We start from the raw sequence: 26602 nt of genomic DNA on the forward strand, positions 1-26602 counted from the left end.
CCGGCTGGCGAACAGGTCCACCTCCGCTCTCCCGAACTGGGCCCAGATCTGCTTCACCGCCTCCGGGTGAAGCACCCACTCGCCTGGCAGGGGCCCGCCTCTTGACATGAGGTCGGCCCCCCTGTTCTCCAGTCCCGGGATGTGGAGGGCGCTCAGAGACAACACAATCTCTGAAGCCCACAACCACAGTTTCTCCGCTGTGGTCAACAAGGCGGCGGAGCGGACTCCGCCCTGCTTGTTGATGTACGCCACTGTGGTGTGGTTGTCGCTCCTCATCAGCACATGTTTGCCCTGTATTAAGGGTTTGAAATGCAGGAGGACCAACACTACTGCCCGTAGCTCTAGAAGGTTGCTGTGCCGCATCTCTGTCAGAGACCAGCAACCACCTATAGCTCTCTCTAGGCAGGTCCCCGTCCATCCTGTCACAGATGCATCTGTGAACACCGTAATGTAGGAGGTCACTCACCCCAGTTAAGTTCCCCTCTGGAGATGCTCTGGAGACCCCCAGTATCGGAGGTTGCCCCCCACTGAGGAGGGGGATGGTCACCAGACGTCGTTTGTGCCTCTTGGGATCTAAACGAAGGCCGGCAAACCACCTCTGCAGGCGGCGCATATGCAGCAACCCCAGTGGCACCACAAAGTGAGCAGCCGCCATGAGACCCAGAGGCTGCATGATGGTCAAAGCTGTCCCCATTGCCCCCTGTCGCAATCTGCAAACTGCCCGAAGCAGGGATGCCTGTCTGCTCTCTGACAGGGTGGCGCGTAGCCTGCCTGCATCGAGCACCATCCCCAGATACTGCACCTGTTGGTGAGGTATGGGATCTAGAATAAGGCATTAATAAGTGTTTTATAATGACTAATAAAGAGCCAATATACTGCTAATATGCATTTTAATTTAATTTGTGAACCTTGTGGGGGGAAACTTCTGCGTAGCAATGCAGGAGGAGTCACAGACTCAAAGGAGGCACGGGGAGAGCTGGAGCTTTGATGTCAAACACTGATGTTCTTTAACCTGTTAAGCCCCGAGCCTGTTTTTCAGGTTTCAGGCTCGAAAATGACATGCCCAAAACAAATGACTACAACTTCACTTCTAAAAGGGTTATATGAATAATTTCTTTTATCAAAGCAAGGTTACATCTGTGAGTTGGATGTAGAAGTGTCAGAATCAATATAGATTTTTCTCAGTCAGAGTAAATTCAGATGGAACATAGTAAAAAAAGGTAAATTCTTACCTCCGCCTAAAGAAAAAACATTACTTATAGTGAAAACCACCCTTGAATGATGGGATGGTAGACTAAACGCTTTAGGAATCCAAACTATAACATATAATAAGTACCCTGTATCAAGATTGAGGCAAAACAAGTTAAATTTGACCTTTTTAGAGAGGTTTAGCAAAAAAAAGTTCCAGGCGGAATAAGCTTTCGGCACATTTGGGGACATCTGGTTCCATCAGTGCCATTTGACCTTTTTCAGGTACCAGACTATAAAAATGATGTATTACATTGAATTATCACCATAGGTATTCATTCCATCCAAATAATTTTTTTTTTTTATAAAAAAAAAAAAAAAAAAAAAAAAGACCCGCCGACGGGGGCTTTGGGGCTTAACAGGTTAAATGTTCTTTTAGTCTTTATTATTTACCTATATATTGTTTTATTTATTGTATAGGTCTTAACCTGTTAAGCACCAAGCCTGTTTTTCATGTTTCAGGCTCGAAAATGACATGCCCAAAACAAATGACTACAACTTAACTTCTAAAAGGGTTATATGAATAATTTCTTTTATCAAAGCAAGGTTACATCTGTGAGTTGGATGTAGAAGTGTCAGAATCAATATAAATCTTTTTTATTTTAAAGAAAATTCAGATTTTACATAGTAAAAAACTGTAAATGATAGTGTCCGTCCAAACATTATTTTTTACAGATAGTGAAAACTACCCTTGGATGATGGGTTAGTAGACTAAAAGCTTTAGGAATCCAAAGTACAACATATAATAAGTACCCTGTATCAAGATTGATGCAAAACAAGTGACATTTGACCTTTTTAGGGAGGTTTAGCCAAAACCACCCCACCTCTGAGGTGATTTGGGTGAAAATGTTTTTTTTTCTATATCTCTGGCCCCCCTTGCTCGATTTTGATGGTTGACACCTCTTTCTGACCGTTAGAGCCAATAGAATCGAAGGGGGAGGCCCCCAAACACACACGTTGTGAAGAGAAAAGGTGGGGGCTGTGCGCATGTAAATGTAAAGCAGAGTGGAGCTACATTCTAGCTCTGGCATTTGGAAACAAAAAAGCAGTTTTATTGCTTATGGATTATCAAAAATAATTTCAAAGAGGGCACAGATACATTGGATGAACCTATGGATTAACTGCAGCATCGTTTTTTTATCGTTTTAATGCCATTGAAGACCAGTTTTGACCAAGGTAAGCCATGTTAGCGTTTCTAGCTACTTAGCTCCACATGTTATGATGTACGCTTTCGTTTATAGCGTCGCAAATGTTTATCACAGTGTTGAGGTGGGCACCACGAGATTCAGTGTCTCCAGGACACCAAAAACGAGTGGTTGGCTGTGCATCTAGGATAAGTAATAAGGGAGTTATTGTGAGTTTAAGTGCCGTTTTAGGTTACATTTTTTCACTCGTGGCTAATTCAGAGGCTGAGTGCTAGCATTGTGGGGTTTTTTTGGAGAAAAAAAATTAAAAAGATCAGTTAGCTGAGTTTCTTCCCGTTACATGAATATAAAACATTCATAGTTTTATTAAATATTAAGATTCCTGAGACGTTGTTTCCTGCAAATGACGCGTTTATCCGCCCGGTACCGGGGGAGCCGTGCGTAACAGGTTAAATAGTGTTTATAATTTTGTATTTATAAAACTTGTTATAAAAAACATCTTTGAACACATCACAATTTTTCTTAATTAATTAATTAATTTTTTAAATCATTCCTTTAATATAAATCGTTTAAAAGTTATGCATCTTTTTTCCACATAAGTCATGCTAGGAGATGAGGTAAAGTATGAACAATGAAGAAATGTCTGCTGCATGTCATCCACTCTCTCTTCAATATATCTTTCTGTACATGTAACACAAAGCCAAATTCTTAAAAAATAATCTTTAAATAAATATATATTTACACATTTTTGTGTAAATCACTACTGGCAGGTTTTCTAATTTGTCAGGCCATTGTTTTGATAATGGTTAGAGCAGTGTTTCAAACTTTTTCATACCAAGGACCACTTTATTCCCGCGATAGTGCGGAAAACTTTAATTAATTAATTCATTTAAAATGTGAAATATTACCGATATACTCAAGGACCACTAGGGGGCGCTCATGGACCACCAGTGGTCCACGGACCACACTTTGAGAAGCACTGGGATAGAGCTATCACATGAACACACCAAATATAGTCTTGAAACACACCACAGGGGGCACTATCGAGCGAGGAAGCTGTAATGTTGGGAAACCTCAGAGCCGGTGAGTTTACTTGAGTCATCGTCAGTCTGCAAGAAATAAAATAAATGTTTTCAAAATCAAAAGAAAATTGAAATCTTCTCTCTCTGTTCACACATCTGACCTCCCTTCTCAGCATCATTTCAGCTTTGAAGCTGCTTCATGTAAACGGTTTCTTAAACATGGAACTTCAAAACAGCATTTCTCTTGCTTTACAATTGAGTCACATTAATCCTAGACTTAATCCTAAAAAGAACTACAATATATTATTCAAATATAGCATGATACTGTAGGTCCACTTTAATATATTCCTTTAATACACTGCAGTGTGTTGAATAACATTTCCTGCTTCACATTCCCAAAGATCAAGATTTAAATATATTTGAGATTGTCCAAAAATGTTGATAGCATTTTAAAATGTAATATTCTACAGTCAAATTGATAATGATTTGTTTTAGGTGATTTATAATTGTTATAAATGGAGGAGAGATGGTGCCTTTATTATTACTTTTACCCCTCCCATGATTACAAAATGTTCATTAACTCTGTGTCCAATTCATTAAGGTGAATAAAATCCTGCTTTTTATTGGTTGCCAAAAGTATTTCATTTAATACAGTGCTGCATTTTGCTTCTTTTTTTCATAGTCAGCGGCAGGGACAAAATAAAATGTATCAAAATGTAATAATAAAGTCTGCAAATAAGGTTTTATAATTTCATAATTTTGCAGTTCTCGTGAAAATGACTGGTCGCCTCTCTGCATGTGAAATGTTTTGGATGCGATTCTATCAACAGCTTCCAGTTTGTGAACTAAGCAGCTCACATATGTTTAATGGTTTAAATAAAATAAACAAAGTGGGTTAGCAAAGGTAAAGTTAATGAAAGAAAGGCCTTGAGGAACTGAAATTACTGCTGAGATTTATTTTGGTTGCAACTTGTGGTTATTACTCAACTACAGTCGGTCTGATGATACAGAAAATGACGTTACCAATCAACAGACTAAACCCAGCAAGAAGCAACTATAAACCCAAAGAAGCAGCAGAAGAACAATGGTTGATTGCAGATTGTCGAGCTGAAACACAAAGGCTTGTTTATATTTTCAGGGACTAACTCATATTTGCAATGAATTACTTTTTAAAAAATAGACTCTCTGTGTTAATCCACAGAAACCAACAACAGGTTTTTGGACTGATATGAGACGATGCACTCACCAGACAGTGCAGTGAAAACTAAAACTGACCAAATATAAATACAAAAAGGAAATAAAGTAAAAATAAAAGAGAGACTGATAGAAATATTTAGTTAATGTACTCACTGAGGAAGAAGAAGCAGATCAAAGTGTGCCTGACGTTCATGTTTGAGGCTCTGATGGTTTACTGCTGCCTCTCTTCCGTCTTCAGGAACTGCTTTACTTCTCTAAATGATGAGTCCTCCTCCAAACACTCTGAACTCTACTTTCTCATGCCATTAAAATGTAAATAGACTTTGTTGTAACTTCATGTCAAACATGAAATGTTGTGTTAATGTTTTGTAAAATAATGTGTATGACTAACTATCGTATCAACTCATTTTCGTCCAATCTGTCAATTTTCTTTCTTGTTTCAAATCTACCAGTTACTAGCTTCAATTACAATATTTCTTGTTTGAAAAAAACCAAAACAATTTAACCTGTTACAGTAAGCACCTAGCCTGTTTTTCATGTTTCAGGCTCGCAAATGACATGCCCAAAACAAATGACTACAACTTAACTTCTAAAAGGGTTATATGAATAATTTATTTTATCAAAGCAAGGTTACATCTGTGAATTGGATGTAGAAGTGTCAGAATCAATATAAATGTTTTTTATTTTAAAGAAAATTCAGATTTTACATAGTAAAAAACTGTAAATTATAGTGTCCGTCCAAAAATTATTTTTTACAGATAGTGAAAACTACCCTTGGATGATGGGTTAGTAGACTAAAAGCTTTAGGAATCCAAAGTACAACATATAATAAGTACCCTGTATCAAGATTGATGCTAAACATGTGACATTTGACCTTTTTAGAGAGGTTTAGCCAAAACCACCCCACCTCTGAGGTGATTTGGGTGAAAATGTTTTTTTTTCTATATCTCTGGCCCCCCTTGCTCGATTTTGATGGTTGACACCTCTTTCTGACCGTTAGAGCCAATAGAATCGAAGGGCGAGGCCCACATACACACTCATTGTAAAGAGAAAAGGTGGGGGCTGCGTGCATGTAAATCTAGGTTAGAGTGTAGCGATCTCTCCCTCTGGAATTTGGAAACTAAAAAGCAGTTTTATTGCTTATGGATTATCAGAAATAATTTCAAAGAGGGCACAGATACATTGGATGAACCTATGGATTAACTGCAGCATCGTTTTTTTATCGTTTTAATGCCATTGAAGACCAGTTTTGACCAAGGTAAGCCATGTTAGCGTTTCTAGTTACTTAGCTCCACATGTTATGATGTATAGCATCCTGCTGTCACGGCTTGAATAGTCCGCTGGCATCACAGGCTCTGCACTTGCATGGTTCAGGTCCTACCTGACAGACCGTAGCTTCTCAGTGCAGCTAGGTGCCTTCTCCTCTGCCAAAGCCCCTCTTACCTGTGGGGTTCCCCAAGGCTCGATTCTGGGCCCCATCCTTTTTCTACTGTACATACTGCCCCTAGGTTCAATTCTCACAAAACATAACATTCCCTTCCACTGCTACGCCGACGATGTACAGATCTATCTGCCTCTCAAAGCAAATGTCAAACACTCACTACAGCAGTTGATGGACTGCTTAGCAGAGATAAAATCCTGGCTGAGCAAAAACTTTCTCAACCTCAACGAGAGCAAGACTGAGGTCATCTTTTTTGGACCGCAACCTCCAGCCTCTCCGGTTGATATTCTGGGCTCTATAAAAAAAAACATCCTCCCCTCGGTCATGAACCTTGGAGTGACCTTCACTAGCAATTTTAAATTTGACAAGCAGGTCAGCACCGTAGTAAAATCCTGCTTTTTTTAAATAAGACTATTGGCCAAAACCAAGTCGTATTTATCTTTTAATGACTTAGAAAGGGTTATTAACGCCTTTGTAACCTCGAGACTGGACTATTGTAACGCTCTGTATGTGGGTATGGACCAGGCCTCAATTAAACGCTTACAGCTAGTCCAAAACGCTGCTGCACGTTTGCTGACTGGCCACAAAAAGCGTGACCACATCACCCCTATTCTGGCCTCACTACACTGGCTTCCAGTTCGGTTCAGAATTGATTTTAAAATCCTTTTATTTGTTTTTAAAGCACTAAATGGGCTGGCTCCGGCCTATATAGCTGAACTGCTCCAGCGCTACACCCCAGCCAGAGCTTTAAGGTCTGCTGACCAGCTGCTGCTGGTAGTGCCCAAGACCAGGCTAAAAACCCGAGGGCACCGAGCCTTCGCAGCAGCTGGCCCTAGGCTCTGGAACACTCTGCCCCTCCATGTGAGGTCGGCCCAGACCCTGGGGGTTTTTAAATCTAAACTAAAAACACACTTCTTCTCTCTGGCTTTCTAGTTAGAGCGGAGCACGACTCCTGACTTTTCCGTGTGTTTTATTTTTATTTTGTTTTTAAGATATATCTGTTGTAATTTATTGTCGTTTATTGTGATTTGTAGTAATGTGTTTTTATGACATGTACAGCACTTTGGCTCGACCAAAAATCGCTTTTAAATGTGCTATACAAATAAAACCTGATTTGATTTGATTTGATTTGATTTGATTTGATGTACGCTTTCGTTTATAGCGTCGCAAATGTTTATCACTGAGTGTTGAGGAGGGCACCACTAGATTCAGTGTCTCCAGGACACCAAAAACGAGTGGTTGGCTGTGCATCTAGGATAAGTAATAAGGGAGTTAGAGTGAGTTTAAGTGCAGTTTTAGGTTACATTTTTTCGCTCGTGGCTAATTCAGAGGCTGAGTGCTAGCATTGTGGTTTTTTTTTGGATTTTTTTTTTAAAAAGATCAGTTAGCTGAGTTTCTTCCCGTTACATGGATATAAAACATTCATAGTTTTATTAAATATTAAGATTCCTTAGACGTTGTTTCCTGCAAATGACGCGTTTATCCGCCCGGTACCGGGGGGGGCCGTGCGTAACAGGTTAAATAGTGTTTATAATTTTGTATTTATAAAACTTGTTATAAAAAACATCTTTGAACACATCACAATTTTTCTTAATTAATTAATTAATTTTTTAAATCATTCCTTTAATATAAATCGTTTAAAAGTTATGCATCTTTTTTCCACATAAGTCGTGCTAGGAGATGAGGTAAAGTATGAACAATGAAGAAATGTCTGCTGCATGTCATCCACTCTCTCTTCAATATATCTTTCTGTACATGTAACACAAAGCCAAATTCTTAAAAAATAATCTTTAAATAAATATATATTTACACATTTTTGTGTAAATCACTACTGGCAGGTTTTCTAATTTGTCAGGCCATTGTTTTGATAATGGTTAGAGCAGTGTTTCAAACTTTTTCATACCAAGGACCACTTTATTCCCGCGATAGTGCGGAAAACTTTAATTAATTAATTCATTTAAAATGTGAAATATTACCGATATACTCAAGGACCACTAGGGGGCGCTCATGGACCACCAGTGGTCCACGGACCACACTTTGAGAAGCACTGGGATAGAGCTATCACATGAACACACCAAATATAGTCTTGAAACACACCACAGGGGGCACTATCGAGCGAGGAAGCTGTAATGTTGGGAAACCTCAGAGCCGGTGAGTTTACTTGAGTCATCGTCAGTCTGCAAGAAATAAAATAAATGTTTTCAAAATCAAAAGAAAATTGAAATCTTCTCTCTCTGTTCACACATCTGACCTCCCTTCTCAGCATCATTTCAGCTTTGAAGCTGCTTCATGTAAACGGTTTCTTAAACATGGAACTTCAAAACAGCATTTCTCTTGCTTTACAATTGAGTCACATTAATCCTAGACTTAATCCTAAAAAGAACTGAAACTTGTGGCTATAAAAAGAACCCTACACTGGCTTGGTTCCTGTTTCTTAGAAGGCAGCAGGATACTACAACATGCACTGATGTTTAACCATTTTTAGAACACATTTTTTTTGTATTTGTCTCACAAAGAAGAAAGATTTCTCAGAGTTGCTTACTGTCTTCTGAGAAGTGTCTGCAGTGGGAAGTGGAGAGAACAGACATTTCTACAGGAGGAAATCTGCTGCCTCTGTCCTCCTCTCTGACCTCCTCACACTCTCTGTCAGCCTGCAGGAAGTGAGGACAGGTTTGTATTCATATCAGCTGTTTGCAGAAACATAAAAAATGCTGAGATTAACTCAAACTCACCTCTGATGTCACTATGTTACTGAAGTAAACAAAGGAGTCCAATGGAGGCGTTTCAGGCAGGGGGGGGATCGTGTGGGCAACACGAACACAGCGATGTTAGCCTTTGCAAACCATTTACATGCACAAAAACCTAAATAACACACTACAGGAAAGGGAAAACCCACAAAAGCAAAATAGGGCACCTTCAATGTCAATCGTAATGTTAGTTTCAAATGTTGTAAAATAATGTGTATGACTTATAACCCAATTTATCACTGAGCCCAATGAGTCAATTTTCTTGCAACTTGTCACAGTCGATCTGAGAAAAATAACTTTACTTTTCAAGAGAAGAACCAGTACAGAAGAAAAACAGCAGATTTCAGATTGTTGAGTTAAAACAAAAATGTATTTTAATTTTGAGACTATTACTAGTTGTAAAGACCTACATTCAAAAGGAGACTCATATCAACTCTGAACATCATGTTTAATCACAGAAACAAAACCCATGTTGTTGGACTGGTATGAGACCAAACAGAGTCCACTCATGAGTTTCCCATCCGCTGCATATTTTTGAGTGATCGTCTGTGAATGAATAAAGAAAACAGTAAAATAAGAGAAACTGATATAAATATGAAGTGTGTGAACTCACTGAGGAGGTTCATGTTTGAGTCTCTGATGGTTAAAGCTGCCTCTTTTAGGTCTTCAGGAACTGCTTTACATCGGTACATTATCGATGAATACTTTTTCATGTCATTTTATTCAAATGTGTGATTTTTTCCGTTTTTGCCAATTATTCTTATGTGTTCATTTCTTCTAGTTCAAACACTTATGTAAATTAATGAAATAAATAAAATAATGACACTTCCAAAAGATGCTTCAAACATAACACTTAATGCTTTTTATTTTATATTTAAAAAATAAATAGGATTATTCTTGTAGTACAAATATATACTTGCAGGATACAAACTCGAAATCAGTGATTTAGTTCAGATTTGTTTTGTTTTGTTGCAGACATACATATATTTATAATTGTTGGAAGGAAACTGAAAAAATGCAATCATATAATTATGACTCATCTAACCCATCAACTATAGTTCAAAACCATTTCTGCAGATGCAAAGAACTTATGAAAACATTTCATCGGACACTGATAACATTTTAAAACTTTAACCGGTAACAACTAATGTGAGCTCTAACTGACAACAATAAATCATTATAAAAGTTATGAAAATAACTCAGTTCTCTGAAATGAAAGAGCAGATTACAGTATATTGTGAAAGTTAGTCAAACCGCTTTGTGTTAACCAAAGTAACTCTGATACTTCCTGGTCAATAAACACAAACAACAAACTAAAAGTACCGTGACCATCTGAAGCTGTCTGTCCCTGTTGAGGCTGCGTGGTGCGTTCAGGGGAGGCTGAGGAAGGTACGGAGCTTAAACTCTGAGAGGTGGTGGAGGCTGATGTTGGAAACGGTCTGAGAGTCACTTTTGGTTTTGAAGAGGTTGGAGCTGTGAAACATAAGAAAACACAAAAGACAATCAGATACTGATTGTAAAAAGAAGTTGGCGCTATAACATGTCACTGAAAATAACATGAATTTAAATGTAAATGTATCAGTGTATTTCTAATCATATGACTAAATGCACAAGATATGAATTGGTTGGTGCAACAATATTTAAATTAACTGAAGTGTGTGACGTCTGAGTTACCATATGTTTCACAGATGAATGTTCGTGTTTAAAGGAGCATTTATCAGTGTTCAGAGTATTGTGTTACACTGAACATATTGTGGTATTTGGAAGAGCAGCCGCGGTCAAGAGAGAGATCAATCTAACCTATCTAGAAAAGACTCACCATCTTCAACTCTGATCTCAAACTCCATGTATGACGGTGAAAAAACTCGGCCAAAGCCACATTTGTACCGTCCCGCATCAGACTTAGTCAGCTTTGTGATGCCCACATACAGAACTGTATCAGAATACGGAAAAGCAGTCCCTTCTTTAAATCTGATGCTGTATCTGCCTTTCTGGGCCGTGTCAGCGGTAGTTTGGAGCAGAGTGTCTCCTTTTCCACACTCTCCCTTACAGAAGATCTTCCTCTTTCCGGATAAATAGAAGTGGCATGAAACTGTTATGTCTCCTCCTTCAGTTCCTGTACGGACAACACTTTCACTGTTTCCATCCCGCTGTGCTGTTGAAAAGAGGATCAATTAATAGTTACTATATGTACTCACTTAGGAAGCTGCAGTTTAACATATAACATTTCCTGTTTTACAATTAAAAAGATCAGGATTTGATTTAATTAAAATTCTTAACATTGTAAAATCACATTTTCTACAACTAATTTCAGTTTGAAACATTTGTAATGCTTCAAAAGAGACTCATACCAACATGTTAAACCCTATATGTATATATAGTCTATGGTTAAACCGAAACCAACAAACTGTTGTTGGACTGATATGAGATGATACAATCAACAAAACAATGCAGTGAAAACTTTAGCTGACCTACTGCAGATTAAATAAAGAACAATAACAGTAAACAATAGAGACTGATATAAATATTAAGTGTGCATACTCACTATGGAAGAAGAAGCAGATCAAAGCGACAAGCCACACGTTCATGTTTGAGCCTCTGATGGTTTAACGCTTCCTCTCTTCTGTCTGCACAAAACAGGAAGTGCTTCACCTTTCTAAAAAGGATGCAGTCCCTCTGCTCAAAATACATCCACTCTGAACTCTAATTTGTCCCGCATGAATCTTCAAGTGTATGTGTGATTTTACATTAAAACTACACCCGGATATAGGTTACTGCAGATTTAAGTAATCATTTTGTAAAATAATAACATGTGTTGCCATCATTGAGTCCTATGTTTCTGTTTTATTAGTCAAAACATTAACAGTTTTGCACCCTCACAAACACTTCTTGTTGTTTACATGTATTTAATACTGTTTGTGTTTTAAGAGAATGAAAGAAAAAAAAACATTTGGCTCAAAAAGATTCTTTAAACACACCTTTTAGTGATTCTGATTTTTTTATTTTGTGATTAAAAACAGATCATTCCTTTAACTGATACAACTTGTTGCACCTTTTCTCCTCCATAAATCATGCTGTGAGAAATCCGTGAATACATTTCTTTAAATATTTCAATTATGGATGCCTGAGCTCGCACAGACAGAAAAAGACGTGCTTTAGTAAAACACATGTCAGGTTACACTAGAGCAGTGGTTCTCAAACTTTTTCTGTCATTCCCCACTTTGAACAGGTGGGCCTTTTCAAGCCCCACCTGTTCCTCATCGCTCCAATAAAATGGTAGGCCAAGCTTAAAATTGTCAAATGTATCGTTCTATAGCAGGGCTCTCCAACCTTTTAGGGTGAGGGCTACTTTCAAAAAATAAAACAAGTCGTGAGCTACTTTTACTCCTCTTTTTTTGCTATTTAGCACATTTTAACATGATGATATGCTGACCTTTAACCTTTGTGTGCTGTTTGGGTCTGTGGGACCCGTTTGCAGTGTTTACTAAAAGAACATGTATTCAATTTAATTATTTTAACCTGCTTTATTTGGGGGTGGACCTCCCCTCCACTAGGGGGGTCGGGGGGCATGCAACCCTGTGCAGATGTTTTTTTAAATGTTGAAGTGAAATGCATCAATCTGGAGCACTTTGAGCACAACATGAATTGATGGAAACAGCTCTCAACACTCAGATGAAAGGGAGCTGTAGACTTTTCAATAATCCAAACATCTTTAGAATATGATCACAACCAATAACAAATCATTTAAACTGGTTTATTCTTATCTTATGTTACCTAGTTAGCATTCTTTCTTTCTATTTATGCATATTTTACTAATCACTCCCCTTTAAACTGTTTTTTTTATTTTTTACTGTCCTATAGTACACATTGGAATGATTTCTTACTTTATTTTTTACAACCAGGCTATATTAAATAGATAAAGGTGTGCTCTCTCTCTCTCTCTGTCTCTCTCTCTCTCTCTAAACATAGACCTATTTTTAAAGTGGGGGGACACAAACGGGATTTCGAAAAGTGTCACGGTTAAACTCCTTATGAAGTGGTGAGGTGCCGCTCCACATTGCTTTTCTTCCCGACTGCAGCGCTGTTGTGTGTGTGTGTGAGAGCGATTCACATGTGTGTATGAGAGATTTTTACATATGTCTGTAAATTATTTTGGTTTCAGTTGTGTGTGTGTGTGAGCAGGCTCGGATTGGCCATCGGGAGATTCGGGACTTTTCCCGGTGGGCTGCTGCCTTCGGTGGGCCGCTGGCTCTGGCATAGGTGGGCCGTGGACTTTCAAAGCTCCGCTGCGCCGGTACCGCACCCGCCGCCGCAAATACCCGCCGTTGTGAGGCTCCGGCGGGTCCGGCGCAGCGGCGCTGTGAAAGTCCACAGCCGTTGCGAGTCTCCGGCTGTAACAGTCCACTACCGCCCGCGAGGACCCAGGTTCGATTCCGGCCTGAGGTCCAAATAATTAATTAAAAAAAAAAAAATTTTTAAATCTCCCGTTCATCACGTCCATTCGCGACCCACCTATCACATCTCTGCGCCCCACCAGTGGGGCGCGCCCCACACTTTGAGAAACGCTGCACTAGAGAGACAAAAGCAGCAGCCAAGAAATAGACGGCATTTTCAGAATGAAAGAGAGGACATTTAAGGGCTATGTTTGATGTCTTTAAGTATCACCTGCTGGTGTTTAGCTGCTGTCCTGTGCCGTAAATCGTTTGTTTACGTCCCTCACTTCCGTTTCGCTTCTCATTTGCTAGCTGAACAGCTGATCAGAGTGGTTTCTTGGCCCGATAGCTTGTGTCCGTATTTTGGCCGATTCAACATGTTGAATCGGCCATGTGTCGACCGTGAAAGGCCAAATAAGGCGTGTCACGGCTGAGGGTTCGGGACACACCAAATTGACTTTGGGCGACAAGGAACACGTTGTCGCCAGACAACCGAAGACGGCCGATAACGGCCTGGTGTGTCAGGGGCTTTAAAGGCATCTTAAAAACATATTGAATTACTTTATGTTGTTCATTTCCCTTTTCTTCTGCGTATAATTCACATGCTTACCATAACTTATTTAAATCGCTGCATGATACAAACTAAAACTCATTGATTTATTTAAACTTTTTGAATCACAAAGATTATTCAGTGAGTTGTGCAGACACAACAATAATGGTTATTGCTGCCAGAAAACGGCCATTGTTAAATAATCATTTAGTTATGATCATTATGTTAAATATTAGCTAGGTGACCTGGTGGAGCGTGCCACCCACAGCGAGGCTGGCCCACGACTCGTTGCCCTGTTTTCAATGTATTGGACCTGCATGCTATAAAGGCAAAAAGGTGTACAAAAACTAAAGAAATTACTTTTCTTTTGTTTATTTTTTTTTTACTTTAAAGGCTATTGTTGCAGCTATTCTCTTTATATTATGTAATACTTAAACATTTATTATCTTGCTGTCTATAGTGTTTATAGTAAATGTATTCTTAGTTATTAAAGTAGTTTCTATGCTTTTATTTTGAGGGCAGTTTTGGGCACTGGGTGATTAGAGCACCTGGTGTAATTGGAGACAGGTGGTGGTGTGAATAGAGCACTAGTAGGCACATGGTTTTTTACCAGGGTTTTTCCAGCCACAAGAAAGGAAAGCCATAGGAAAGGCTTAAGGAAAAAAACATAGGAAACCTGTTCATTGTTAATGATATTGGATCATAATAAAATTATCGGAGACTCTTGTCTGGACCTCGATCATTGCCCTGCGTAAGTTCCGCTAACTAGCGCCTCAGCGCTTATTATTTTAAGTTAATTTTCTGTTTCATTTCTTTATGATTTTGGCCGCTACAGCTATTGCTCTCATGATGACTAGCGGTATCACCTTATCACACCAACTATATATTAATATGCAATAAATGCAGAATAAATATAAAATCTAACTGCAATAAAAAATATATACATTTCTGCAGATAAAATGTAATTATACAAATAATCAGTTATCTTTAATGTTAACTTTTTTAAACCTTAACATGTTAGTGCTGTTTTTTAACTAATATGAGCTTTGAATGATAGTTTACTGTTGATTCCCACAGATAAATTACATTAACAGTTACAGCTACATCTGAAGTGACAGTGGAGTACGGAGGAGGTGAAGCGTGGCTAACATCAGAGCGCGCTTCCACCCCGAGGAGCAGAGAGGACATTATCTGCGTCACCACAGGGGGCGCTGTGGAGCGAGGCAGCACCACTGTTAGAAGAATCCACCTCAGAGTAGTTGAGATTACTCGGGTCATCTTTAGTCTGCAAGAAAACAAAGTATACTTTATCACTTGAGCTTGTTTTTGAGTTTACCGACATGTTTTGTGAGCATGTTTCCAGGATGTGTAATGCTTCATGTATTCAGTTTTTACCTGCAAATCTATATTGTTTCATGGAAACTATCTGTATTTCTGTACATCCCCTCACACCTTCAAGTTCAGTCCGAGGACTTCCTTTTCAAATCAACGGAAGCTTGTGGCTTGTGGCTTGGGGTTTGATCACAAACTGGCCTCGTTCCTGTTTCTGTTTCATGGTACTCTTCTGTCTTGATGTAAACGTAGGCTACACATAGATCTAGTCTTTCTTTGTTTAATTTTTTTCGTAAGACCTGCTTTTCCTTTTAAATATGAAACATACACTGAGGTAAAGTTTGTTTAAAAACACAGCTAGCAAATGTCCCCAATCGTCTCTTTCCTGCCACTGCAAAAATACTTCCTCTTCTTAACAATGAAACAACATAATAGATTTAGATGCATATTGAATTGATAAAACAGCTTTGAAAATAATAATAATAGCTAATTATGAAGTGCAATAAAGTAATTTATTTTTTCATCTAAATGTAAATTGTTATTATGTTGTGAATAAACCAGGGTCCATTATCTAGAAACATTTAGAGTTTTTGAGCCAGGTGGTCACAATAGTTGGTAAAGGTTATATTTTAGTTTGTTATATGTCTGTGGGTTTCACGTCGCCTCACATTTCCTGGCCCTCTTCCTGCAGAATATCAGCACAGACGCTGAGAGTACGAGGAACTTGGCGAGCAGAGTCAGACGCACATACAGCACCACACCTGAGAGCAAAAGAACACTTTGTTTACTCTAATACTTCCTGGTCCATAAACACAAACAACAAACTAAAAGTACCGTGACCATCTGAAGCTGTCCGTGTTGAGACTGTGTGGTGCGTTCAGGGGAGGCTGAGGAAGGTACGGAGCTCAGTCTCTGAGTGGTGGTCAGTGTGGAGGCTGATGTTGAAAACGGTAGGAGAGTCACTTCTGGTTTTGAAGATGTTGGAGCTGTGAAACAAAGGGAAATGCAAAAAAATTAATTAATCGAATTTTTCCGTTAAATGAAGACGGTAATTCATGTTTTGTGAAACAATATTTAAATTAGCTGTAATGTTTGTAGTCTACCAGAATGTTTCCTTCTTCACATTTTCCCTTACAGAAGATCTTCCTTCCTCCAGAGAAAGTAAAGGAGCATGCAACTGTGATGTTGTCTCCTTCAGTTTCTGTACGGTCAAGGTTTTGGTGAGCCCACTGTTTCCATCCCTCAGCGCTAATGAAAAGATGTTCAGTCAATGGTTACTTTATTCCTGTAATACACTGCAGTCTGATTTCACAGTTACATAAATCATTCATTGATCATACTGGGAGCTGCCCAGTCCAACCAGCTATAACTCAATCCAACAGAAATATGAATATATTAGATCAAACTTAAAAAGCAGAAGAGATCTTTAACAAAATAGACTGTTTAATGTTCATTAGAAACTTAACAAATGTTTTATTGTGATGAAGTAAACCTGTATAGAATTTTCTGTTATTTAGTAATATACTGTAATGTTGTGTGTGCGTGCTGTTGTGTTGTATTTTTTCAATGAATCCCTTCTCAAGTAAAATGACACTGCTGACAACTGAGTGTGAAATGCTTAACATGCATTTATAAAACATCAACAGCCAAACTGCTAAAAGATGTGTACTGCTGCAGTTCTTCCTCTTTAGCTGCTTCAAATAAAGTGAACTAATATTTGTATCACAAAGCTAGTTATTCAGGCTGAAGCAACAGAAAAATAACTTTACTCTACAACAGAAAAGGCAACTATAAAACCAAAAGAACAATAGTTGACTGCAAATTACCAATTGCTTTATTTTGAGGATATAACTAATACCTGTATTAAACTGCATTTTTAAAAAGGCACTCATACTAAACTCTGAGCATCATATTTAACCACAGAAACCAACTTGTGGTTGGACTGATATGAGATGATGACAAGACAATGCAGTGCAAACTTTAGTTGACCCATTGTTATTAAATAAAGAAAATAAAGCCCAATAACAGTAAAACAAAAGAGAGACTGATAGAAATGCTCACTGAGGAGGAGGAAGCAGATCAAAGTGTGCCTGACGTTCATGTTTGAGTCTCTGATGGTTTACTGCTGCCTCTCTTCTGTCTTCAGGAACTGCTTTACGTCTCTAAATGATGCGAGTCCACCTCCAAACACTCTGAACTCTGCTTTTTCATTCCATTATGTTCAAGTATGTGTGGATTTACATTAAAACTGGACTTGGTTGTAACTTAATGCAGTAATCATTTCATGTGTGTACAAGTATTCGTATAGCTGTCATAATAACCACTTTGCCATCATTGAGTCCACAGTGTCCATTTTATTTTATTTAATCTACAGGTTTTCTAAGCTTCAACAAAATATACATTTATGTATTTATGTGTAAATGCTATTGACAGGGAATTTTGAAATTGACAGTTCTTCAAATGCTTAGAGCTATCAACTAAACACATTAAATATAGTTATGAAAAAGAGAGAATAAATACAACATCTGACTGCAGTAACAAAATATACAAATGTCTTCAGATGCAGAGAAACACATTCACTTATAAAAATATCTGATACTTTACATTTTAAAACTTAATACATTTACTTTTTTCACAGCGTTTGGTTTTATATTTTCAAACAAAATCCAAAAACTTAACTAAACTCTAATAACTTTAGTTCTTTTAAAGATCTCCTATTATGCTATTTTTAGGCATATATTATGAGTCTCAGATATATACAAATATATAAAAACATGTCTGGTATTTTGAGCAAAACACATCATAAACAGATCATGCATTTTAGACATCCCTCATATCCCTCTGTTTCAGCCCTGTTAGAGAAACACGGATTCTGGGTCCTTAGCTTGAAAAAAAAAAAAAAAAGAGGAGGGGGAGCTAATGCCTGCTCAGAAGAAAAGCTGCCGTGATTAAACGCCAAAATGTTCCAAGCCACATCAAGGATTATTTCTGAAACAGTATGGAGCTCAAATGCTTTCTCTCTTGCCGGTTATACCACAAGGCGAGATCCTTTCTTTATTTCCTGCTTTTTTACACATACTCACTCCAGTAGCGTTAGCTCTGAGTGTTAGCGATGCTTGCTAATGTAAACAAAGACCATTTTACGTCCAAAACACGTCGTGCATTTTTTCTGATAGTAACGTTTCGATATTACATCATATCGGACGCACATCTGGATCAGCTCCGTTGTGCCCCCGTTTTTAGAGATTTTGGTAAGGAGGAAAAGAGAGGGTTTCATTTTCTGACACTTTGTGAGTTCCCTAAAGGACATTAAAAAGTGCATTTTGCATGATAGGAGACCTTTAAGTTATTTACCAGATACATTTTAAATGCCTAATTACACAGCTTTGTGTTCATCAGTCGGTCACTGAGAAAGTACATTTGGAAATGACAGATTTGAAGCTACATCTGATGTAAAGAAACAGTGGAGTAAAGAGGAGGTGAAGCGTCTTCTGCGTGGCTAACGTCGGAGCTCTGTGCTACCCGAGGATCAGAGTAGAGGACGTTATCTGTGTAGCCACAGGGGGCGCTGTGGAGCGGGAAAGCACTTTTTGAGAAATCCACCTCTGAGTAGTTGAGATTACCTGGGTCATCTTTAGTCTGCAAGAAAACAAAGAAATCGTTATTTGTCACATGATCATAATTTCAGGATGTGTACTGCTTCATGTACAAATCTATTTTTGATTTGTCAACCCGAAAATCTTTATTTTTGTACAGAACTTTTTCCTCCCCCCCCCCCCTCACACCTCCACATTCAGTCCGAGGACTTCCTGTTAAGATCAACAGAAGCTTGTGTATTGAGATATGATCCAGCCTTGTTCCTCTTTCTGTTTTCTGTTACTTTTATCTCTTGATGAACACATTGTTCATAGATGTAAGTAGATTAAGTTAGTTTAAAACCAAATGTGTTTAATTTAAAATATGTCCTCTGCTGTACAATAAAAAATACTTTCATTTGTCATATCATCTGTCGTCTTTCAGTGTGAGATAGAGAGATGGCTTTTGTCAAGTGTGAAAAAATCGTACCCATCACCTTTTAATTAAAACCTCTCAAGTTTATTTAGTGTGTGTGTAGCTGAAAACCTAAACCCTCTCACACTTCTGACTTACTTCCTTCTGAGAAGTGGCTGCAGTGACTAAGCTGTACTCGTCTGTGGATTCGACTCCGTTTGGTTGGTTTGGTTTGGCGTAGGAGTAAATGGTAGATGTTTCTACAGGAGGAGAACTGCTCCTTCTGTCCACCTCTCTGATCTCCTCATGCAGTTGGTTAGTCTGCAGGAAGTGAGAACAGGTTAGTATTGATATCAGCTGGTTTTACTAACATGAATACATCTGAAATGTCCCAGATTTACTCAAACTCACCTCTGTATCAGAAACATACTCAGTTTCCACAAGAGGTTCTGAAAGAAATGCAGTTCATGAGATTCAAAAACACAAATTTATAAGAAAAAATTTAAGATTTTGGGCAGACCTGAACTCCTTTTTGGGTTAAAAAGCAACCAGACTCAAAAGATGAATGAGCTGTGAATCTACCTCTGTGTGTATATAACACCAACCCACTGATCAACATTGTTTTTCCAAAAGACTGCTTCTTCGTATTTGTTCTAAATTATTCAAATTGAGTTTAGCGGAGTTTCTGAATTCCCTTTTTCTCTCCCCATGTCACTTCAATTCCACAGCCTCATATCTGTACTGTAAATACCCAAGGACCCCTAGTTACATGACAGAAGATGTCTTCAGGAGCATCAAAGACATGTATTTTTTTAATTAGAAATGTGACTGTGGAACTGAAGTGCCATGAACAGAGAGGATCCAGACGCAGGGATAAACTCAGCCTGTTAAACAACACATTTTGAGAAAAGATTAAACTAAACAGTCAAGTTGAAACATTTAGAACAAATAAAGAAACTAAAAAGCCTTACGGACAAACAAGCAATATCAGTGATTGATTTTTAGGTAAACGGTCTATACAACCATATGTCAAAAAAGCTTCTTAAATTAGGATTTAAATACATATGAATCAGATCACAGAAGTGTGCTATTTGGAAAGCTAATTAAAGTTTGACCTGAAAAACAAAACATTTTTTTTATCTAAATGTCAATAGTTGTGTTATATTATCACAGATGTTACGAAGGAAGCAATGGAGCAACATTATTGACTTTTAGAGCAGTGTGTTCAAAATAAGTAGCAAAAAGTCCAATTGTTTTTGCCGTTGTGATGCGTGTGTGTTTCCTACAGCCTCACCTTTCCTGGCTCTCTTCCTGCAGAATATCAGCAACGCAACCGATAGTACGATGAACATGGCGAGCAGAATCAGACCAACGTACAGCACCACACCTGAGAGCAGAAGAACACTTTGTTTACTCTGATACTTCCTGGTCCATAAACACAAACAACAAACTAAAAGTACCTGGTCCCTGTTGAGACTGCGTGATGCGTTCAGGGGAGGCTGAGGAAGGTACGGAGCTCAGACTCTGAGTGGGGGTCAGTGGGGAGGCTGATGGGGCTGATGTTGGAAAAGGTCGGGGAGATGTTGAAGCAGTGCACAAAAGGAAATGCAAAATAAATGTATAAATCGAATCATTCCGTTAAATGAAGACGGTAATTATTGCTTTGTGCAACCATATTTAAATTAGCTGTAATGTTTGTAGTGGTTCTGGATGTGTAGCAGATGAACTGTTTTGTATAAAAGGAGCATTTAAAATATGCAGCTCTGAATATAATTGTTACATTGAACATATTGGGTTATTTGAAACAGCAGCAGCTGTCTGGGAAGAGTTATATCCAAAACTCCCAGAAGAAACTCACCATCTAAAACTCTGATCTCAAAGTCCTGGTGTGAGTCAGGGAAAGGTGCAGATCTGACCAGACCACATTGGTACTGTCCTGCGTCAGACTTGGTCAGCTTTGTGATGTTCACATACAGAACTGTACCTCTTACTGGAAAAGCTCCTTCCTTATATTGGATGCTGTATCTGCCTCTCTGAGCTGAGTCTCCAGTCGTTTCTACCAGAATGTTTCCATCTTTACATTTTCCCTTACAGAAGAGCTTCCTTCCTCCAGAGAAAGAAAATGAGCATTTGAATGTGATGTTTCCTCCTTCAGTTTCTGTACGGTGGAGGTTTTGTGCGTTGGTGAGCCCACTGTTTCCATCCCTCAGTGCTGTTGGAAAGAAGAGCAATCAATAGTTTCTATATTCCTGAACAGTTTCTATATTTCTGTAAAAACTGTAAAGCCCCCTGAGACAAATGTGTGATATTGGGCAATACAGTATAAATCAACTTTGATTGAGTGATTCCTGTAATACACTGTAGTCTGATTTCAGTTACATAAATCTGTAATAGAGCCACAGAGTCACACTGGGAGCAACCCAGCTCAACCAGTCTGTAATATCAACAGAAATATGAATATATAAGATACACTTTATTATCCCGAGGGAAATTGCTCTGCAGCATTTTCAATCCATATTGTGAAGAGTGCAAATACAAAGAGATCAAATAAGATACAAAAATCTGACATTATGATTAGGTGCAAACCCAAAACATAAACAATAGGTCAGGGATAATGTTCAGGGTCAATATTAATAAACCTAAACAGGGTCTTGAATCAACTGGTGAATTTATTACTGATTTGTTACTTCCAAAATACAACAAAAATTACTGCAATGCATTTGTATTTGGAAAACAATGCAGCAGAAATATAATAAGCTAATATTTATGGGAAGAAAATAAATGAAACAGAAACAATTGTTACTCTCAGATAATAGGGTCATTTCTGATTGAAGAAGGTCAATAGTAATCTCAATAAAATACATATTTAAGAAATTCCAGCAGTGGAAAGTTGCTAAATATGTTTACTCAAGTTGTGTACTTAAGTGCAATATTGAGCTACCGGTACATTACTTGAGTATTTTCATTTTCCGCCACTTTAATTATACTATATTTGATAACTTAAGTTACTTTGCAGACTCAAATTAGAAATACAAAATATGATAAAAAAAAATACATTATTATTATTTTAATAAATACAGATAAAACTTTATTGATCCCTCGTGAGATTTTTAAATGAGCTCCACTTTGACCAGATAAAACATTAAAGTGATGAAACCACATTATTCTGAAATGTGACATTCGGTATAACAAGAAGCCAACTTTGACTAAATCAGGTACATTTGGATGATAATACTTTTGTACTTTGTAAATATGTGAATAAGATAAGATCAGAGTTACTTTATTGATCCCAAATCAGGAAACTGTTGCGTTGCAGCAGCATGAAAACAATTCTAGAATTTAAACATCTCAAAATATAATTAAAACAGCATTAAAATGTAGAAAATATACAGTATTAGTAACAAATCTATACACTCTGAAATGGGGTTTTAATGTACTGTATGAATGTTACCAAGTATTTCTTCTTTTACTTATAGTACAAGTACTTCTTTCACCCCTGAGTGACTCAAACCCCTATCATCCTGTTGTGTAACCACAGAAACCAACGACATGTTAAACTGAGACGAGAAGTGAGGAAACAGAGAAGCCGTTTACCGTCCACTATAAAGTTTAACGGACTGTTAATTAAAAATTAATTAAAATAACTTGTTAAAAAGAGACACATGTACAGGAATAGTAAGTGATCGTACTCACTGAGGAAGAAGAAGCAGATCAGAGAGTGACGGGCGTTCATGTTTGAGGCTCTGATGATTTAAAGCTGCTTTCTTCCGTCTTCGCTGCCAAAGCAGGAACTGTTCACTTCTCTAAATGATGGAGTCCGTCCTCCGTACACACGACACGCCCTGAACTCTCCTCCCTTCTTATTTTATTTTTTTAACTGCAAGTCATTTACTAGAACATTTTTAGAGAAGATTGACATTTGAACTGTGTTTGTTTGTAACATGAAGTGGCATACATGTCACGTTTATCTTTACAGTGCCATCAAATTCCTCTTTTAACTAATTTGAGTAATTTTGTATTTGTTTGTCAGCTCAACGTTTGTCCAAGATTTTTGTAATTATGTGTTTTTTAAGAACAGAGTATTGTCCATCGCTGCAGTATCTTTGAATCAAAATAATGCGGTAAGAAGTCAGTAATGATATCATGCACAGATATAATCAACAGACGTGCTTTTGTGTGCATTCACTGGAAACCTCTATCTGATTGTAGACATAATAATATTTTTGTTTTATCTGAGTGAGAGTTCAGTAGAATTGGTCCTTATTACTCGAGGCTTGGACATGAACAAAATAATATATAGGTCTAGACTAACAGCAAATTGACGACATACCGGAAACACAGTAGAGGCCTTCTTTGAAATGTATTTGTGGGATGTGAAAGCAGAAGCTGTCAACATGATAATACATACATTGGAACATATGAGAGTACACACAGAGAAGTGGAGTGTTTCAATGTGGTTTGAGAGGTTTCTGTAGACATTTTGAAACGTATTTTCTCTGTGAAAATGTCCACTACTTCTGTGAACCTAAGCTGACCTAAAGCTGCTGTTTTAGTGAAGGAGCGAACTCTGAAGATTTTGAGCTGAATAAGGATATTATACATATAGTTTGTTTTTGTTGTTTTGGGTACAAAATGCCAAAATCTCAACACTAGAGCAATTATCACTTTTAGTCTATGAACATCTATGCTCCAGCAGACACAGACATACATTAATGTATAATAATTCATGTCCTTTAAGCTCCTTTTTTGATCTCAAACAACTCAGAAAAAGTGGTTTATTGGCGGTGAATGCTCCACTAAGTCCACCACTTACGGAACGTCTACACAGCAGCGTTAAAAAAATCTTGAAACGCTTCTGCCCATTCACTTTGAATGGGGTGACGTCACTTTCCCTCACTTTTCGCCGAAATGGATTGTGGGCAGGCGAGCGGAGATTTTCAGGATTTTGAGGATTCAAAGTTGAACAATGTTCAACTTTTGAGGCTGAGGTGGAAGCGTCAGCCAATCAAATCCTGTGTACGCAAATCTGACAGTTCAAGCTCTAGCCAATCAAACGGCGTGTATGCTGGGAGAGACATATCGCAGGTCATTTCCTCATATTCCAAAAAATGGAGGAGAAATTAGCGGTAGCGAATCAATCACCCGGTGCTTTATGACCAGACCTACCGGGATATAAACCGGAGGAGCCAGGCATGGAGGGAGGTGGCAGAGACAGTGGTAGGTTTTCGCCTGTTTTGGGGAGTTTATATCCAGTTTACTTTTTTGCTTCGTATGTCGCGGGCGGGAGATTCATGTGATTGGTTGCTCGCAAAAAATCCTCAAGCTTCAGATACGCCCACCTCCAAGATTTTTTTAACGCTGCTGTGTAGACGTACCGTTACCCCTAGATTCCACCGGGTCCGTCTGCGCCGCGTTGCGGTTTTGGTCCGGCCTCCTCCGGCGTCATACCCTACCAGGCGCGTTTCAGAAGCATTTCAGAAGCGGAGCGTCTTGCCTGCCGGCTCGCAGTTTTTGTTGATTTGGGCATATTTCCTGGACAGGCTACTTTGTACAGACAAAGTTAATAATAACTGTAATATTCAGTTATAAACGACATGAATCAAAGATGTGTTGCTGTATTTTAGTGGTAAAAAAATGCATTCATCATCATAATTATTCTATATATATAATTTACACAGTGCCTGTAAACCGGAGGAGAACGCTGGCATTTCTCCTCCTAAGACTACGGAGGGATAGGGTCTGCAAAATTAGTTTGTGTGTGTGTATATATAGCTCTGAACGTTCCACTTCCTGCCTGCCCGACCTTACGTTACGGCTGCGCCGCTACAAAAATAGGATTCGATCCTAATTTTAGAGGAGCCCTGCGCCGAGACGCTTCTGGGACGCTTCTGAACCGTAACGCGCCGCAGCGTCCCAGAAGCGGCTCGGCGCAGGGCTTTTCTAAAATTAGGATCGAATCCTATTTTTGTCGCGGCGCAGCCGTAACGTAAGGTCGGGCAGGCAGGAAGTGGAACGTTCAGAGCTATATAGACCTATATATATACACACACACAAACTAATTTTGCAGACCCTATCCCTCCGTAGTCTTTCAAGTAGGAGGAGAAATGCCAGCGTTCTCCTCCGGTTTACAGGCACTGTGTAAATTATATATATAGAAAAATGATGATGATGAATGCATTTTTTTTACCACTAAAATACAGCAACACATCTTTGATTTATGTCGTTTATAACTGGAATATTACAGTTATTATTAACTTTGTCTGTACAAAGTAGCCTGTCCAGGAAATATGCCCAAATCAACAAAAACTGCGAGCCGGCAGGCAAGACGCTCCGCTTCTGAAATGCTTCTGAAACGCGCCTGGTAGGGTATGACGCCGGAGGAGGCCGGACCAAAACCGCGGCGCAGCCGTAACGCGGCGCAGACGGACCCGGTGGAATCTAGGGGTTAGGCTCTAACTGTGGTCAAACCAGTACTTTGGAAAGAATAAATGAAAGTTGTCAAAAAACATTAGAGCTATAGATCTCTATGTGTTAGTCAGTCTGAGTGAATTTTTTCACTTTAAAAAAGGGAGCCATTGATGATGTAGGAATATTGATCAGTGCAGCGTTTAGTGTACAGTGTAGTGATCACTAATTAACGGGGTTACATAATTCAATCCAGGAACTACAGGTTGGGGGTATTGTTTCCGCCCGGACATATATGTTGACGGTACCTCCGGGGTACCTACTGTGTGTGTTCCCCTTTCACTTTCTCTTCTCTCCTGTGGCTGCGACCCGACAGCATGTCAGTTTCAGCTCCCCAATAAAGTGAGATTTGCACCTCTGATGCACCGCCTCCGCCTCCCTTCTCTCGGCACTACATTGGTGACCCTGACATAAGTCTCGCGAAGGATCCGAGACTGAATCGAACACGGCAAAAAGCGCAGCTTTTCTCGAAATGCCGGGGATTTTTGGAGACCTCCGTTGCTGCCACGTGCGCACGGACTGAGGCTCGGTGCGCCCCACGGAATGGCTGGGAACGTCGCTCACCATTCCCGCTTCGTCTCGGCACTGGAGGGCAGCAAGCCTTCCTGCTACGAGGGGACGATGCACGACCTGCTGGGTATGGAGGGACCCGACTTCTGCCTCGTGGAGCTGGTTCTTCGGGACATGCTGCATGTCCGGGCTGCGCTAGCTAACTCGGCTAGTGTTGAGCCCCGCGCTTTGGCCGAAGATGCTGGCCGGTTCCTCCTGGCCGCCCCGCGATTTACCCCCGAGGTGCTTGCCACTGCACGCTGCAGCACCTTCCCTGGTGGGGGCACGCCGCCTAGCAGAGGCTCCGGGGCCGACGACGACAGCGACTACCGGCCGTCGAGGGCGGCTAGCGACGACTGCTAGCAACGGCTGACGATGACTAGCAGCTACCAGCGGCTATCGACATCCGACTGTTTTTTTTTGTTTTTGTTTTTTTTGTGGTGCCTGAGAGGAGGTTCGATCAAGTCTGGTCGGCCTCGCGTG

General features: G+C 39.2%; 2 protein-coding genes across 5 annotated transcripts; both read right to left on the reverse strand.

The window, feature by feature from the left end:
• Positions 1 to 7680: 7680 nt before the first annotated feature.
• LOC117483568 lies at positions 7681 to 11419 on the reverse strand. 3 transcript variants are annotated; one of them, XM_034131941.1, is made up of 7 exons: positions 11346 to 11419; positions 10620 to 10955; positions 10124 to 10273; positions 9211 to 9346; positions 8786 to 8804; positions 8596 to 8704; positions 7681 to 8230 (listed from the first exon to the last, which is right to left on the reverse strand). In XM_034131941.1, the coding sequence occupies exons 1-4, from the start codon at positions 11386 to 11388 to the stop codon at positions 9249 to 9251; spliced, it is 627 nt and encodes a 208-aa protein (XP_033987832.1). In that variant the 5' UTR covers positions 11389 to 11419; the 3' UTR covers positions 7681 to 8230; positions 8596 to 8704; positions 8786 to 8804; positions 9211 to 9248. The 3 variants fall into 3 exon arrangements, with proteins under 3 accessions (XP_033987832.1, XP_033987833.1, XP_033987831.1); XM_034131942.1 differs by lacking the exon at positions 9211 to 9346; XM_034131940.1 differs by having other exon boundaries at positions 8786 to 9346.
• Positions 11420 to 18146: 6727 nt separating this feature from the next.
• Positions 18147 to 22884, reverse strand: LOC117483569. Of its 2 annotated transcripts, none has more exons than XM_034131944.1 (7): positions 22799 to 22884; positions 20964 to 21317; positions 20566 to 20661; positions 20400 to 20492; positions 19517 to 19554; positions 19265 to 19426; positions 18147 to 18754 (listed from the first exon to the last, which is right to left on the reverse strand). In XM_034131944.1, the coding sequence occupies exons 1-7, from the start codon at positions 22836 to 22838 to the stop codon at positions 18557 to 18559; spliced, it is 981 nt and encodes a 326-aa protein (XP_033987835.1). In that variant the 5' UTR covers positions 22839 to 22884; the 3' UTR covers positions 18147 to 18556. The 2 variants fall into 2 exon arrangements, with proteins under 2 accessions (XP_033987835.1, XP_033987834.1); XM_034131943.1 differs by having other exon boundaries at positions 18150 to 18754; positions 20566 to 20694.
• Positions 22885 to 26602: the final 3718 nt, after the last annotated feature.

The sequence above is a fragment of the Trematomus bernacchii genome, unplaced genomic scaffold (assembly GCF_902827165.1).
Source record: "Trematomus bernacchii unplaced genomic scaffold, fTreBer1.1, whole genome shotgun sequence".
Classification (NCBI taxonomy): domain Eukaryota; kingdom Metazoa; phylum Chordata; class Actinopteri; order Perciformes; family Nototheniidae; genus Trematomus; species Trematomus bernacchii.

Coding starts and splice junctions, on each gene's coding strand:
- LOC117483568 (XM_034131941.1), bottom strand. CDS start 11,388: ATGAACGTGTGGCTTGTCGCTTTGATCTGCTTCTTCTTCCATA. Junction 10,956..11,345: donor GATCTGCTTCTTCTTCCATA/GTGAGTATGCAC, acceptor TCTTTTCAACAG/CACAGCGGGATGGAAACAGT. Junction 9,347..10,123: donor GACAGCTTCAGATGGTCACG/GTACTTTTAGTT, acceptor ATTCATTCACAG/ACGATCACTCAAAAATATGC.
- LOC117483569 (XM_034131943.1), bottom strand. CDS start 22,838: ATGAACGCCCGTCACTCTCTGATCTGCTTCTTCTTCCTCA. Junction 19,555..20,399: donor CAGGAAGAGAGCCAGGAAAG/GTGAGGCTGTAG, acceptor CATTTCTTTCAG/AACCTCTTGTGGAAACTGAG. Junction 18,755..19,264: donor CAGCCACTTCTCAGAAGGAA/GTAAGTCAGAAG, acceptor GTTTTCTTGCAG/ACTAAAGATGACCCAGGTAA.